This window comes from Suncus etruscus, chromosome 15 (genome assembly GCF_024139225.1).
Source record: "Suncus etruscus isolate mSunEtr1 chromosome 15, mSunEtr1.pri.cur, whole genome shotgun sequence".
Classification (NCBI taxonomy): domain Eukaryota; kingdom Metazoa; phylum Chordata; class Mammalia; order Eulipotyphla; family Soricidae; genus Suncus; species Suncus etruscus.
The window spans coordinates 31,206,069-31,218,319 of record NC_064862.1 but is presented as its reverse complement, the minus strand read 5'-3'; the positions used below and the strand labels follow the sequence as shown (position 1 = coordinate 31,218,319).

Below are 12,251 nucleotides of genomic sequence, written 5' to 3'. Positions count from 1 at the left end.
CAGAGTGGAAGGCAGTGGGGCAGAAGGGGCCACCCCTGCAGTGATCCTCACCTCATCACCCCTACCAAGGCTGGTCCTCACTTCGCCCTCCCACCCCACAGCTGGACCTTATAGCCCCATGCCCAACCCTACCTCTTGGCAGCATTAGCTTAGGACATCTGGGAGGTCACAGCACTGCCAGGGATCACAGGGAAGACAGCTCTAACCCTGCTGTTTGGGGTGATGGGCTCCTTTGGGGCCAACTGACACTGTGACCAGACCTTTAGCCTCACAGACTGGTTGGTGGGCTGAGTATCCAGCAGGGTGCAGGAGGAAGAAGTCGGGCGGAGTGTACCATGGGCTGAGCCAGACTCGATCAGCCTTGGGCCTCCCTGCCTGGCCCATGGTCTGTGGTCTATGGTCTGTGTTGCTGGGCAAGTGTTCTCTCTCTGACAACGCTGCTAGGGAGGTCTTAAGTACCAGCTGAGCTGTTGTTAAGAAACCCCTGGGTGTTGATGGTATGTTTGGGGAGTTCAGACCTCACTCTGACTTGTCCTGGGACAGTCACGGTAATGTCGCTCCCATCATTCCCCCTCCAGGATGCACTGACCAACGTGCTCAGAAGGTCTCAGCTGCACTTCATTCACTGCCTGGTACCAGGACCACAATCAAGTGGGGACACAACTGGTCCCCCACCCGCAGACATCCCTGCACTGAGGATTCAGCTCGCAGGGGCCCACATCCTGGAGGCACTTCGTCTGCACCGGGCAGGTGAGAGGTGGCCAGGAGCCCTGGTGTGCAGGTGTGCCCTCCCCCACAAGAAAAAGCAACAACTTGCTCCTGAGGCCATGGTGCAGGGAAAGAGAGATCAGTGTATGCAAAGGCAGGGAGGCTGGAGAGCCTGGGTTTTCAGCAATCTGTTGGGAAGTTGTGGGGCGCTGGAGGAGAGTGAGGAGATATTGTGCTAGCTCCATAGGGAGGGTGGAAAATTGGTTTGTTTGGGGGCAGCACCTAGCAATGCTGGGGGACCGTAAAGTGCCAAGGATTGAACCCAGAGCTCCTGCATGCAAAGCCAGTATCCCTTTCACACAGGCCAGCAGAGTTCATGACTGCCAGGGGGAGGAAGAAGGCTTAATCTGAGGCAGGAAGTCTTAGACCTTGACTTCCCTTGACTTCCCTTGACTTCCCTTCCCTTCCCTTCCCTTCCCTTTTCTTCCTTCCCTTCCTTCCTTCCTTCCTTCCTTCCTTCCTTCCTTCCTTCCTTCCTTCCTTCCTTCCTTCCTTCCTTCCTTCCTTCCTTCCTTCCTTCCTTCCTTCCTTCCTTCCTTCCCTCCTTCCTTCCCTTTCTCTCTTTCTTCCTTTTTCCTTCCATCCTCCTTTCTTCCTCCCTCCCTCTCTTTCTTCCTTCCCTCCCTCTCTTCCTTCTTTTCTTCCTTTCTTCCTCCTTTCTCCCTTTCTTCCCTCCCTCTTCTTTCTTCTTTCCTTTCTTTCTTCCTTCCTTACTCCCTCTTTCCCTCCCTCCATCCCTTTCTTCTTTATTTCTTTCCATTTTGAGGCCACGCCCAGCAGTGCTCAGACATCGCTCCTAAGGATCTATGGGTCTCTGCTGTGACCCCCATTCCCAGGGTAAAGTCCACACCCCATGGGTCTGAGTCTGACCCTTGAACACTGAGCTCCTGGGAGCTCACCTGTGACCTCACCTTGAACCTTCCTCCTAGGTTGAGTTGGAATTCTGTGGGAGATCCATAGTCTACATCACCCTGGGCTATATAGCTGTCTCAGCCTTCAGTGTCCTCAGCTCAAAAATGGGGCTGGTGCCCAGTCTTAGTGCCTTTGGCCTGCAGGGAGCTGGTACCCTTATGCCCTGCCCTTGGCATCTGGCCTGTGCCTCCCAGGACCTCCTTGCAAGCTGCCTGTTTGTATTCCCCCCCAGCTCCCTCTACCCAACTCCCCTCACCTTCCAGATCTGCTGGGGCTCCTTCCAAGGCCAACTCTCAGCTACCTTCTTTCTGTCTTCTTTTGGGGGTAGAGGAATATTAGAGGCTATCACCAGCAGTGCTCATTCCTGGCTCTGCACTCAGGCAGCACTCATTCCTGGTAGTGCTCATTGAGCTCAGTGCTCAGTGATTACCATATGGGGTGCTGGGGATTGAACGTGGATCTCCCTCGTGCAGAGCAAGTGCCTTAACCTTGGTGCACTTTCTCAGGCTTTTCTCTCATCTCCTCTCAGTGTCTCTCCCTGTGCCTCCTCTTAGTTCCCTACAAAAGGTACAACTGTATCCCCCCGCTAACATGTGAGCTGTTGCTTGATCTATAGTTCCATTCCCAGTAGTCCATGTTCTGAATTTTAGACCAGAATATTTGGTCTAAGGAGGTTACACAGGTCAAGGCCCTGAGAGGTTTAGGGAAATTAAACCAGTGTTTTCCCTGTGGAACTTTCAGCATAGCATTCCCGGGAACTTCCCAACACCTCTTCCTTTCTCGAGGCTGATGAGATGAGATTGGGGTCGGCTCACGCTCTCCAAGCACCATGTTTTCAGGGTTCCCTTTCGGGTTGGCCAATGAGACCTCAGGTCTTTAGCACCTGTGGGAGCCAAGATCTGCGAAGCACGTGCTTCAGAGCAAGTCAGCAAGGCAGGGAGGAGGAACCCCAAACCCTGCTCAGAGGCTGATGGCCTTCTCATTTGGGTGCCCTGTTCCTTCCCCAGGCTATGCGGACCACATGGGGCTTGCTCAGTTCCGCCGTCATTTCCAGACACTGGACCCTCTGCTCATGAAGAAGCTTGACTCTGCCTCAGAAACAATGCCTGAGAGGAAGGTGAGGATGGAGGAGGGTACGGGCACTGGACGCAAAGGGACTCCCAGTCCAGTTGTTGGCAGGGCTTTAGAAAGCGACCTGCTTTCTTCATCCCGAAAGTGAGAGCCATGATGTCACCTCTCTCAGTTGTCTGGGAATGAGGGAAGGATTATTGTGAGGCCTGACACCTGGGAAGGACTCTGTGTATGTGCGACTATCACAGATGCCCTTGTTTCAACATTAGCTCTGGCACCACCAGGAAGCAACTTTCAAGCCATGGACAGCCATAGGGTGCACCTTTGTAGCCAGGTTGATCTTTGACCTCTGCATGAGGCTGTCCTGTGTGTCCCTCTGAGAGTATCAGTTCTGGAATCCTCAAGAAGTCACAGGTTGAAAGAGAAGACAGCTGCAGTTTCTTTTTTCTTTTCTTGAGCTATACCTGGTGATGCTCAGGAGTTACTTCTGGCTCTGTGCTCAGTAATTACTCCTGGTAGGCTCAGGGGATCATATGGGATGCTGGAGATTGAATCTGGGTCGGCTGTGTGTAAGGCAAATACTCTACTCACTGTGCTATCGCTCCGGTCTAGAGCTTCAGCAGTAGATAGAGACCAGGGCCTGGCTCTCCGGAGCCAACCATGTATGTCCCCCCCCAACTCACTCAGGGAAGGTTCTCACACACATGAGTCGGCACTTTTGAAATTATAAAACTGCCTGGTCCCCCACCCCTACCCCCAGCCATTCTGTCTGGCTTTTCAGTTAGGATAGGAACTGTGCTAAGCATCTGGATGGAGCCATTGGAATGTTCTCAGGCTTCTCTGCAGTTGAACACAGCCCAGAAACGGAGTGTGGGGGAGTTTTCTGTGGGGGCAACGGGTGCAGCATATGGAAGCATTTCTATTCTGGACGACTCAGCACTTCTCTGCTGTCTACAAACCACAACCACCTCCTTGCAGACGCGGGAGGCCTCGGAAAATGGAAAATTACAAGTGGAATGGACTTGCTTGGGAGTTCTGGCTTCTCTTTATTCTTTTCCCATTTGCTCACAAATTTCATTTGCTGCAGCATAGAATTTTGGTGGCAACAAAAGGCAACGCCACCCTGCCTCTTATGAAAAAGCTGATAAATATTCATTTGCCAAGCAACGTGATACGCCATGAATTATACATGAACACGTGCTCGGGTGGGCAAACTGTCAGCCTCTGTGTGCAAAGCAGTTAAGACCTCAGGATTTAAGAAGACAAGTTTGACAGCTTGAAAAGGTCAATATTGTCATTAGACACTAGACGGCAGCAGAGGGAATTCATGGCTGGCATGTGAACTGGGTCCCGTGTGCCTAATGTGTGGCTTCCCAAACTGTGGCATTTCATGCCAACAAAGTTCTCTCCTTTGGTGGTATCTGCTGGATATTGTATATTCCTCCCCCAAATCAGCAGATGACTTATTATTATTTTGGTTTTTAGACCACATCCCATGATGCTCAGGAGTAACTCTTGTCTATAAGGGTTACTCTTTTTTTTTTTTTTTTTTTTTTGGTTTTTGGGCCACACCCGGTAACGCTCAGGGGTTACTCCTGGCTATGCGCTCAGAAGTTGCTCCTGGCTTGGGGGACCATATGGGACACCGGGGGATCGAACCGCGGTCCGTCCAAGGCTAGCGCAAGCAAGGCAGGCGCACCTTACCTTTAGCGCCACCGCCCGGCCCCTAAGGGTTACTCTTGTCTACAGGTGTCTACAGGTGGAAAATGCCCCTGCTCTCACCCTGCCTCCTCCTCTGCCTCCTCCTCTTCCTCCATTTTCAGTGGCTCAAACATTCTTCTTTCTTTCTTCCTTCCTTCTTCCTTCCTTCCTTCTTCCTTCCTTCCTTCCTTCCTTCCTTCCTTTCTTCCTTCCTTTCTTTCTTCCTTCCTTCCTTCCTTTCTTCCTTTCTTCCTTCCTTCCTTCCTTCCTTCCTTCCTTCCTTCCTTCCTTCCTTCCTTCCTTCCTTCCTTCCTTCCTTTCTTTCTTTCTTTCTTTCTTTCTTTCTTTCTTTCTTTCTTTCTTTCTTTCTTTCTTTCTTTCTTTCTTTCTTTCTTTCTTTCTTTCTTTCTTTCTTTCTTTCTTTCTTTCTTTCTTTCTTTCTCTCTCTCCTTCCTTCCTTCCTTCCTTCCTTCCTTCCTTCCTTCCTTCCTTCCTTCCTTCCTTCCTTCCTTCCTTCCTTCCTTCCTTCCTTCCTTCCTTCCTTCCTTCCTTCCTTCCTTCCTTCCTTCCTTCCTTCCTTCCTTCCTTCCTTCCTTCCTTCCTTCCTTCCTTCCTTCCTTCCTTCCTTCCTTCCTTCCTTCCTTCCTTCCTTCCTTCCTTCCTTCCTTCCTTCCTTCCTTCCAGGAGTTACTCCTGGCTAAGCACTCAGAAATCACTCCTGGCTTGGGGGATCATATGAGATGCTGGGGGATTGAACCTCGGTCCCTCCTGGGTCAGCGGCATGCAAGGCAAATACCCTACTGCTACATCATAGCTCTGGCCCCAGCAGATGCCTTTTAATGACACCAAGTGCTTATTCCCAGATACCAGGTAGAGTGAGAAAAGGTGACAAAGCCTTATCCTGAAACAGCCTCTTCTAAGCACAAAACATCCCACGGGAAGCTTAATGCTGAGGTCATGGTCACACAGTCAGGTGTCCAGGGAACTGGATTCAAATTCAAACTCTCAGGCTCTGCACAGAAGACTTCATAAATTATACGACGGTCAAAGACACAGATTCTATGATTGATGGTTTCAGCCATTTTGTTACATTTTTAATTAATGACTGAGGAATTATAGTCTGTAATACCACTGGAGTTATGTTCTCATTTCAGAATCACTGTACTAATAACTCTAGCAAGATACTCTCTGCCATTATTATCTCACAGTCCCTACCTCACATCTCTACCTTTAATTTCAAGTTCTTTTGTTTTTGCTGAGGCTTGTCAAATCTCTTCCTCTATATCCTTATATTCCTTATAACGGATAAATGAGACCAGTCTTTATTTATCTGCCTCTTTCGGACCCACTTCACTTACCTTAGCACCTTCTACTTCCATCTATGTGGCCACAGATAGCAAAATCGCATCACTTTTCACAGCTGTGTAGTACTTCATTGCGACCATCTGCCATGATATACTTATCCACTCATTTGTCATTGGGCAAATGGGTTGTTTCCAAATTTGGGCTGTTGTAAATAGTGCTGCGATGAACATATGTGTACATATGTTCTTCTTTTTCTTTTGGTCTTGGCCCAGATGGCCAAGATGGTAGAATTACTGGGTCATAGGAAAACATTGTTCATCCTGAACTTGAACTACCTTTTTAAAATGTTTTATATAAACACCGTGGTTACAAGGTTGTTGAACCATCTTTAAGCCTGCAAGTCAGAGGTGTTGAGCATTGTACAAAAACCATCTCTATAATTTGTTTCTATGCAGAACATTCCCCACTTCGCTCTCCCCCAACCTCAGGCCACCAATCTTCTTTGCATTGGACAACTCTCTACTCCTTACTGAAATGGGCACAGATAGGCTTCAGCCAGGGCCTATCTGCATGGGACTTAGCCCTCAGAGTTCCCCTTGACCTCATGGTTCCCTCAGAACCCCTTTCCCCAGATCCAATCCCATTCTACTGTGTGCTTCTACCTTGTGACCTATCCCTTGACCAGGCAGTGGGATGGTGGGCACCACCCCCTCCTCTAAGCTGCTGTGAAGGACACTACTGCTGAAAGCGGGGGGCTGTACAGATACCCTCCTTGAGACCCCACTTAAGGTCCTTTGAGGCGCATACTGAGAAGTGGTATGTATTTTTTGAGGGATGCTCCACCTTGCCTTCTGTTGCTTTCAGATTTGCAGATCTACATTCCACCACCAGAGCTCCAGGATTTCTCTACCTTCTTGCCAATCTGTGTTTCTTTCTGTTTATTAGGAAGTAGCAGTCATAATTGTTGTTAATGGGCTTTCACCATCGCTCCCATGTGTGTTTCCCTTAGTGCTTGGCGTGGCCCCTTTTCAAAGGCTCACACAAGGTAATTTAGAATGGAAACAACAAACAGAATGTTAGGTGACATCCGGTGTTGCTGTGAAATAATGGTCACTAGCTCTATTCCATGTCAGCCCAGTGGTTCCTTTACACCAGGCCCTGTGCTTGGAGGCAGAGATAAAGGATGAACAAAATAGCACAATGGAGGAGAGAGACTGAAGCTAATCACTTCTCGGAGTTGAGGGAGGGAAGAGGTAGAAGGAGAGAGAAGAGAGAGAGAGAGACAGACAGACAGACAAATAGAAACAGAGAGACAGCAAGACAGAGAGAAAGAGACAGACAGAGACAGACCTTGGTAGATTGGCACACAAACATGGCAGGCACTGTAATCCAGAGTCATGAGTCTGCATGGTTTAGCAGCTGGAGATTAAAGGATGCCCAATGCCAAGAAAAGAGATTAAGGCTGTTGTCTGAGGGCCAGGGTTTTGTGCCACTAAGACCAGGGCTAGAGAGTGTCTGGCTTTGGTGGTCAGTACAGTCCTAATGGACTTCTGGGCCACAGTGTGGAAAAAGCCAGTCTGCTTTGAGCCCCCTTTGTCCAGCAATAAAAAGATAGTGAAGGCCATTTTGTCCACTCCACAGTCCTGGCTGTGCTGACTACATATGTTGACTGGCAGCTATTCAAGGTTCCACTGTCTCTTTTAGTCATCCGGTCCCTGCTCTGTTCTCAGGATGGACCATGTCCCTCTCCCTACACCATCAGTCTCTCTCTCTGCACATCTATCCCACCTGATCAACAAGGTGTCAGAATGACCTGTATGTTGGGCCATAGTTCTGGCCTTGGACTGGCTCTTTCTGTCACCTTGACTATGCCCCCCATTCCAGTCCCTTCAGCTCCTCTGCTGCCACAGAGATAGTTGTCAAGTTTCTGACAAATGCGAGGAAACCAATGAGCCCGCCATCTTCCTCTCAGAGCATCCTATGCTGATTGATTTGAGCCCTGGAAATCCTCCTCGCTGGGGATGGAATCTGACACACACCATTACAGTCATACCAGCTACTCTTTCCAAGGCAACCCCTCTGCTTCTCTCTCAAACCCTGGTGCACTCGTCCACTTTTTTATCGGAGCTCCTTTCTATTGAAACTTCATTCATGTGAGGGTCTGCCGATGCCTGTTGACAGAGACATGGTCCTTGTTCCCTGTGCAATAACTCATCTAACGTGCAAGTGAGAGCGCCCAGGGCTAGAAGCAGAGTTTTGAGTTGGATTTTTCCTGATCTACAATCTCGAGCTTTTGACCATCTCAGTGTCATCATTCACATCTTCTGACATCAGATCTGCATGAGAACCTCCCCGACCCCACCAAGCACCTGGCATGCCTTGTAGCGGCTAACAGGAGGCAGCATGGAGCCGGGGTGGTATGAGTCTAAGGCTGGAGGCAGGAACTATATCTGGGCAGCAGCCAACTGGGTCCAGGGACTGAGCATCTGCTCCACAGACTACTTGAGAGGAGGCAGTTGGGAAACAGTTGCGACCTCACTCTCCAGTGTCCTGGCTCTCTATCCAACCAGTGTGTCCAGTTTACCAGGAGACATCAGTCTTTACATTGTGGGAAGCCCTTTGCAAAATTTCCTGGGCCACAGTGTTCTGTCAATAGTTGTGCATGTTAGTTTTCTCCCAGGTACCTTTCAGGATTTCTAATATGAGCCTGGTATGGTGACAGTGTAGACTCAAATCTTGGAGCCTCCCCACCATGATCAGTCATACTTCCTGAGGCCTGGTCAACCTCTCTGCAGCACACTCTGCAGCAGCAATGATCTCTTTGCATTTGGCAAACCCACCCAACCATGGAGGGCTGAGGCAGGATGCTGTGGGGGTCTGCAGATTCTCACCTCTGGGCTCCCTTTGATGCTTTGATGCAAACTGGATGAGCTTGAGAAACTTCTTTTATGCTTCTAGCAGAGAATCCTTGGGCAGAGAGCTGAGTTTTCACAGCCCAGAGCTGATTCCCACGGCAGTCTGAAGGCCCTTCTCTGCAATGTGCCTGGAGCAACTTTATCATAGAGTGCCACCTTTCCCCCCACGGTTTGCAGAGAAGGAGCAGTCAAGGGGCTTAGATTCAGGGGTGTCTGACTTCCCAAACACCTACCACATTCCATCTGCTTACTGCCTGGGAGAACGCCAGCAAGTTGCTTAGCAATTATTTTTTACCTCAGTTTCATCTGATTACAATGGGAAATTCCTAGTTCCTACATGGAAGACCCCTAATTTCTTAATTCCCAGTTGGGATGACCCCAGACATATAGTGAATGATGAATCAGTCAGTGATTTTTTGTTTGTTTGCTTGCAGCCAAAAATAGTAGTTTTGTCTTTTGTAAATAATGATGTCCTTCAATAAGCCAGACTGTTTGCACTGCCTTAAAAAGCACATTTAGGGCTGGAGCAATAGCACAGCAAGTAGGTGTTTGCCTTGCATGCAGCCAACCCAGGTTTAATCCCCAGCATCCCATATGGTCCCCGGAGCCTGCCAGGAGTGATATCTAAATGCAGAGTCAAGAGTAACAAACAATAACAATAACAAAAATCAAAACACCCCCAATAAAAGCATAAAAAAAATCCCAAAGCATCACATGGTACTTAAAAGGGAAAATCATGGTTGTGATATTGCTTTCATCAGTCACATTTGGGATGGTTCTGATTTTGTCTATTTATATCGAAGGTTTTTATGAACATTTGCCTACTATGTGTCTAATGGATTTTAGTTTTCATGGGTACATAAGTAGGAGTGGAATTGTGAGGGTGTAGGAAGTCTGTGCTTAATTTCTAAAGAAACTGCTAATTCTTTTTCTTCTTTCTCTCCTTGCTCTACTGAGGCAGGGAAGAGTGGGGAAGCTAGAATGTTTTTTAGTTTTGCAAAGGCTGAGCTGGAACCCAGGGTCTTATGTATGCATGCCACGCATTCTGCTATTGAGCCAGATCCTTGCCCTCCTGTTGAGTTTCTTTCCAAAGTGGCTCTACCTTTTCCCTTCCTCCCTGCTGTGGGTGAGGGTTCTGCTTTAGATAAGTCTTAACAGAACTAGTTACTGTCTGACTGATGTTAATCACTCTGGATGTGTGCAGTGGTACCTCATTGTAGTTTTCATTTGCATTTCCCTTTCAGAGATGTGGAGGTTTTTGTTTTGTTTCTACACATGCCTGTAGCCATTTTCCAATCATTTTTTAAGTGGAATCTTCTTCGCAGATCTCTTTCCCTTTTACACGGGTGCCGTTTGTCTTCTCCCTGAGTTGGGATAATTCTTTGTATTTTGGAGATAAGTCCTTTATCAGAAGCACGCTGTGCAAATATTTCTCTCCGTATATTGCTTGTCTTTACCTTTTCTCTTTGACAAAAAAAAAGTCTTTAAAGTGAGGATATTTTAATTTTCCTGAAGCCCAATTTATCATGAAGAGAAATAATGAGTCAGGCTTTAGATGTTATATCCAAGAACTCTGCCAAATGAAGGTGACAAGTATTTGCCCCCATTTTCTTTCAGGTTTATAGTTTAAGCTTTCCCCTTTAGATGTTTAATCCATTTTGAGTTAATTAATTTACATGTAGTGTGGGGCCATACGTGCCTAAAAACGCATCCTGTGTCTGTGGAAAACCAATCCCCTTTGTTAAGAGAGACCCTCCTTGCCCCATGTAATTGCTCTAGAAACTGTCATACATCAATTACCTATAAATAGAAGAATTTATATCTGCAATCTCAGTTTTGTTCCTTAAATCTGATAGTCGTCATTTACATCTTTTTTCTTTCCTTTTTTTTGTTGTTGTCATTTTTGTCAATCTTTATTTAAAAGTGTGTCATTTCATTTCCACATAATTGGGGAGTTTCCAATTTTCTCTTTTCTGTTGTTGGTTTCCATTGAGTTCTCCTGTGGTTAGAGAATGTGTCTCACAGGACTGCAGTACGTGTACATTTTTGAGACTCTGGTTGCTCAGGGTATGCTTGCAAAGAATATGGATTCTGCTGTGGACCTGGTGGGCCTGGAGGCTGTGCCTGTTGGTTGGGCCAGTGTGATGGCTAGTGTTGTTCAAGTCTCTCTCCTTGCTCTCAGTTGTTCCAGTTGTCCTATTTTTTCTACCTATTTCTTCTATTGACTATTGAGAGTCAGGTAACGATGCTTCCAGCTGTCGGTTTTGCCTCTCAACGACTCATCCAGTCATTTTGTTCTATTTTGCTTCACGAGCTTTGCGGCTCCGTGGTTCAGCTCAGACATCTTGATAATGGCGTTATCTTCCTCATGGGTTGGCCCTTTTATCTCTAATCTGTCCTTCTTTTTCTCTGTTAATAGTTTTTGTTGTCAAGTCTCCGTTGTCTGATGTAAGTACAGCTCCTCTAGCTGGATTTCTGGTTTGCACATCCTCTCTTGGTCCATTATTCTTTTCTTTTCATTCTAGGTTTGAATACAGAATGTTCAAAAAACTCTCATAGAGTTGAGTTTTTGGGAAAAAAAACAACAGGCTGATGATCTCTGGGCTTTTTTATTACATATTTAATCCATTAATATTGATGTAATTTATACTTGACATTTAGTTACTGGTTTTCAATTCATGGCATCGTCATTCTCTTTTTTAGTCTATGCTGCATATTTTCCAGTGGATCATTTTAATTTCACCCTTCCTGTGTCTTCCTGTATTAGGAGTTTGTTCTAAGAACCACAATATCTATTTTAATTCATAACCTATTTCAGATGATGATGAATTTAATTAAATGAGGTGAAATAAAATATTGCTGCTCTAGGATTTTCTCTTAGCTTTACAGCTTTTGTTATCATACTACATGGCATGTATATGTGCTACAAACCTACAGCTTTATAATTTACTTTTATTTCATAATTCATTTTTGGGGGGTTAGGGGGTCATATCTGGCAGTGCTCACAGCTTACTCTTGGCTCTGTGCTCAGGGATCACTCCTGGTGGGAGTTTGGGGACCATATGTAATATTGGGGAATTGAACCTGGATTAATCACATGCATACACCCTAACCACTTTACTAACACATTTTTTTTTTTTTTTTGGTTTTTGGTTTTTGGGTCACACCCAGCAGCGCTCAGGGATTATTCCTGGCTCTATGCTCAGAAATCGCTCCTGGCAGGCTCAGGGGACCATATGAGATGCTGGGATTCGAACCACTGTCCTTCCATGCAAGGCAAATGCCCTATCTCTATGCTATCTCTCTGGCCCTTACTAGCACTCTTATCCCATCGTAATATCTCTTTTAAGTTTGTAACAATCTTTTCTGGAATTCCACTTCTTCAGGGATTTAAGTCGTCTGTGTTGTAATTATTTTAGTCTCCTTTATTTTGGGAAGGCAGCAGGAGAGAAAAAAATTCCTCTGGTCTTAATTGCACCACCCTATTTGGATGACTGATCTTGTTGGATATAAAATTCTCAGTTAACCATTTTCTCCCAGCTCCCTACTTCCTTTATACTGTGGTCCCCAGACTTTGGA

The 12,251-nt window shown here is 46.7% G+C and overlaps 1 protein-coding gene across 1 annotated transcript in view; it reads left to right on the top strand.

Moving 5' to 3' along the window:
• MYO18B (myosin XVIIIB) overlaps positions 1-12,251 on the top strand; it is a 235,613-nt gene that overhangs the window by 60,284 nt on the left and 163,078 nt on the right. The window contains exons 19-20 of the mRNA XM_049788082.1: positions 579-750; positions 2,688-2,797. Of these exons, the coding sequence (XP_049644039.1) occupies positions 579-750; positions 2,688-2,797 (282 nt within the window). The remainder of the gene's footprint in view (positions 1-578; positions 751-2,687; positions 2,798-12,251) is intronic.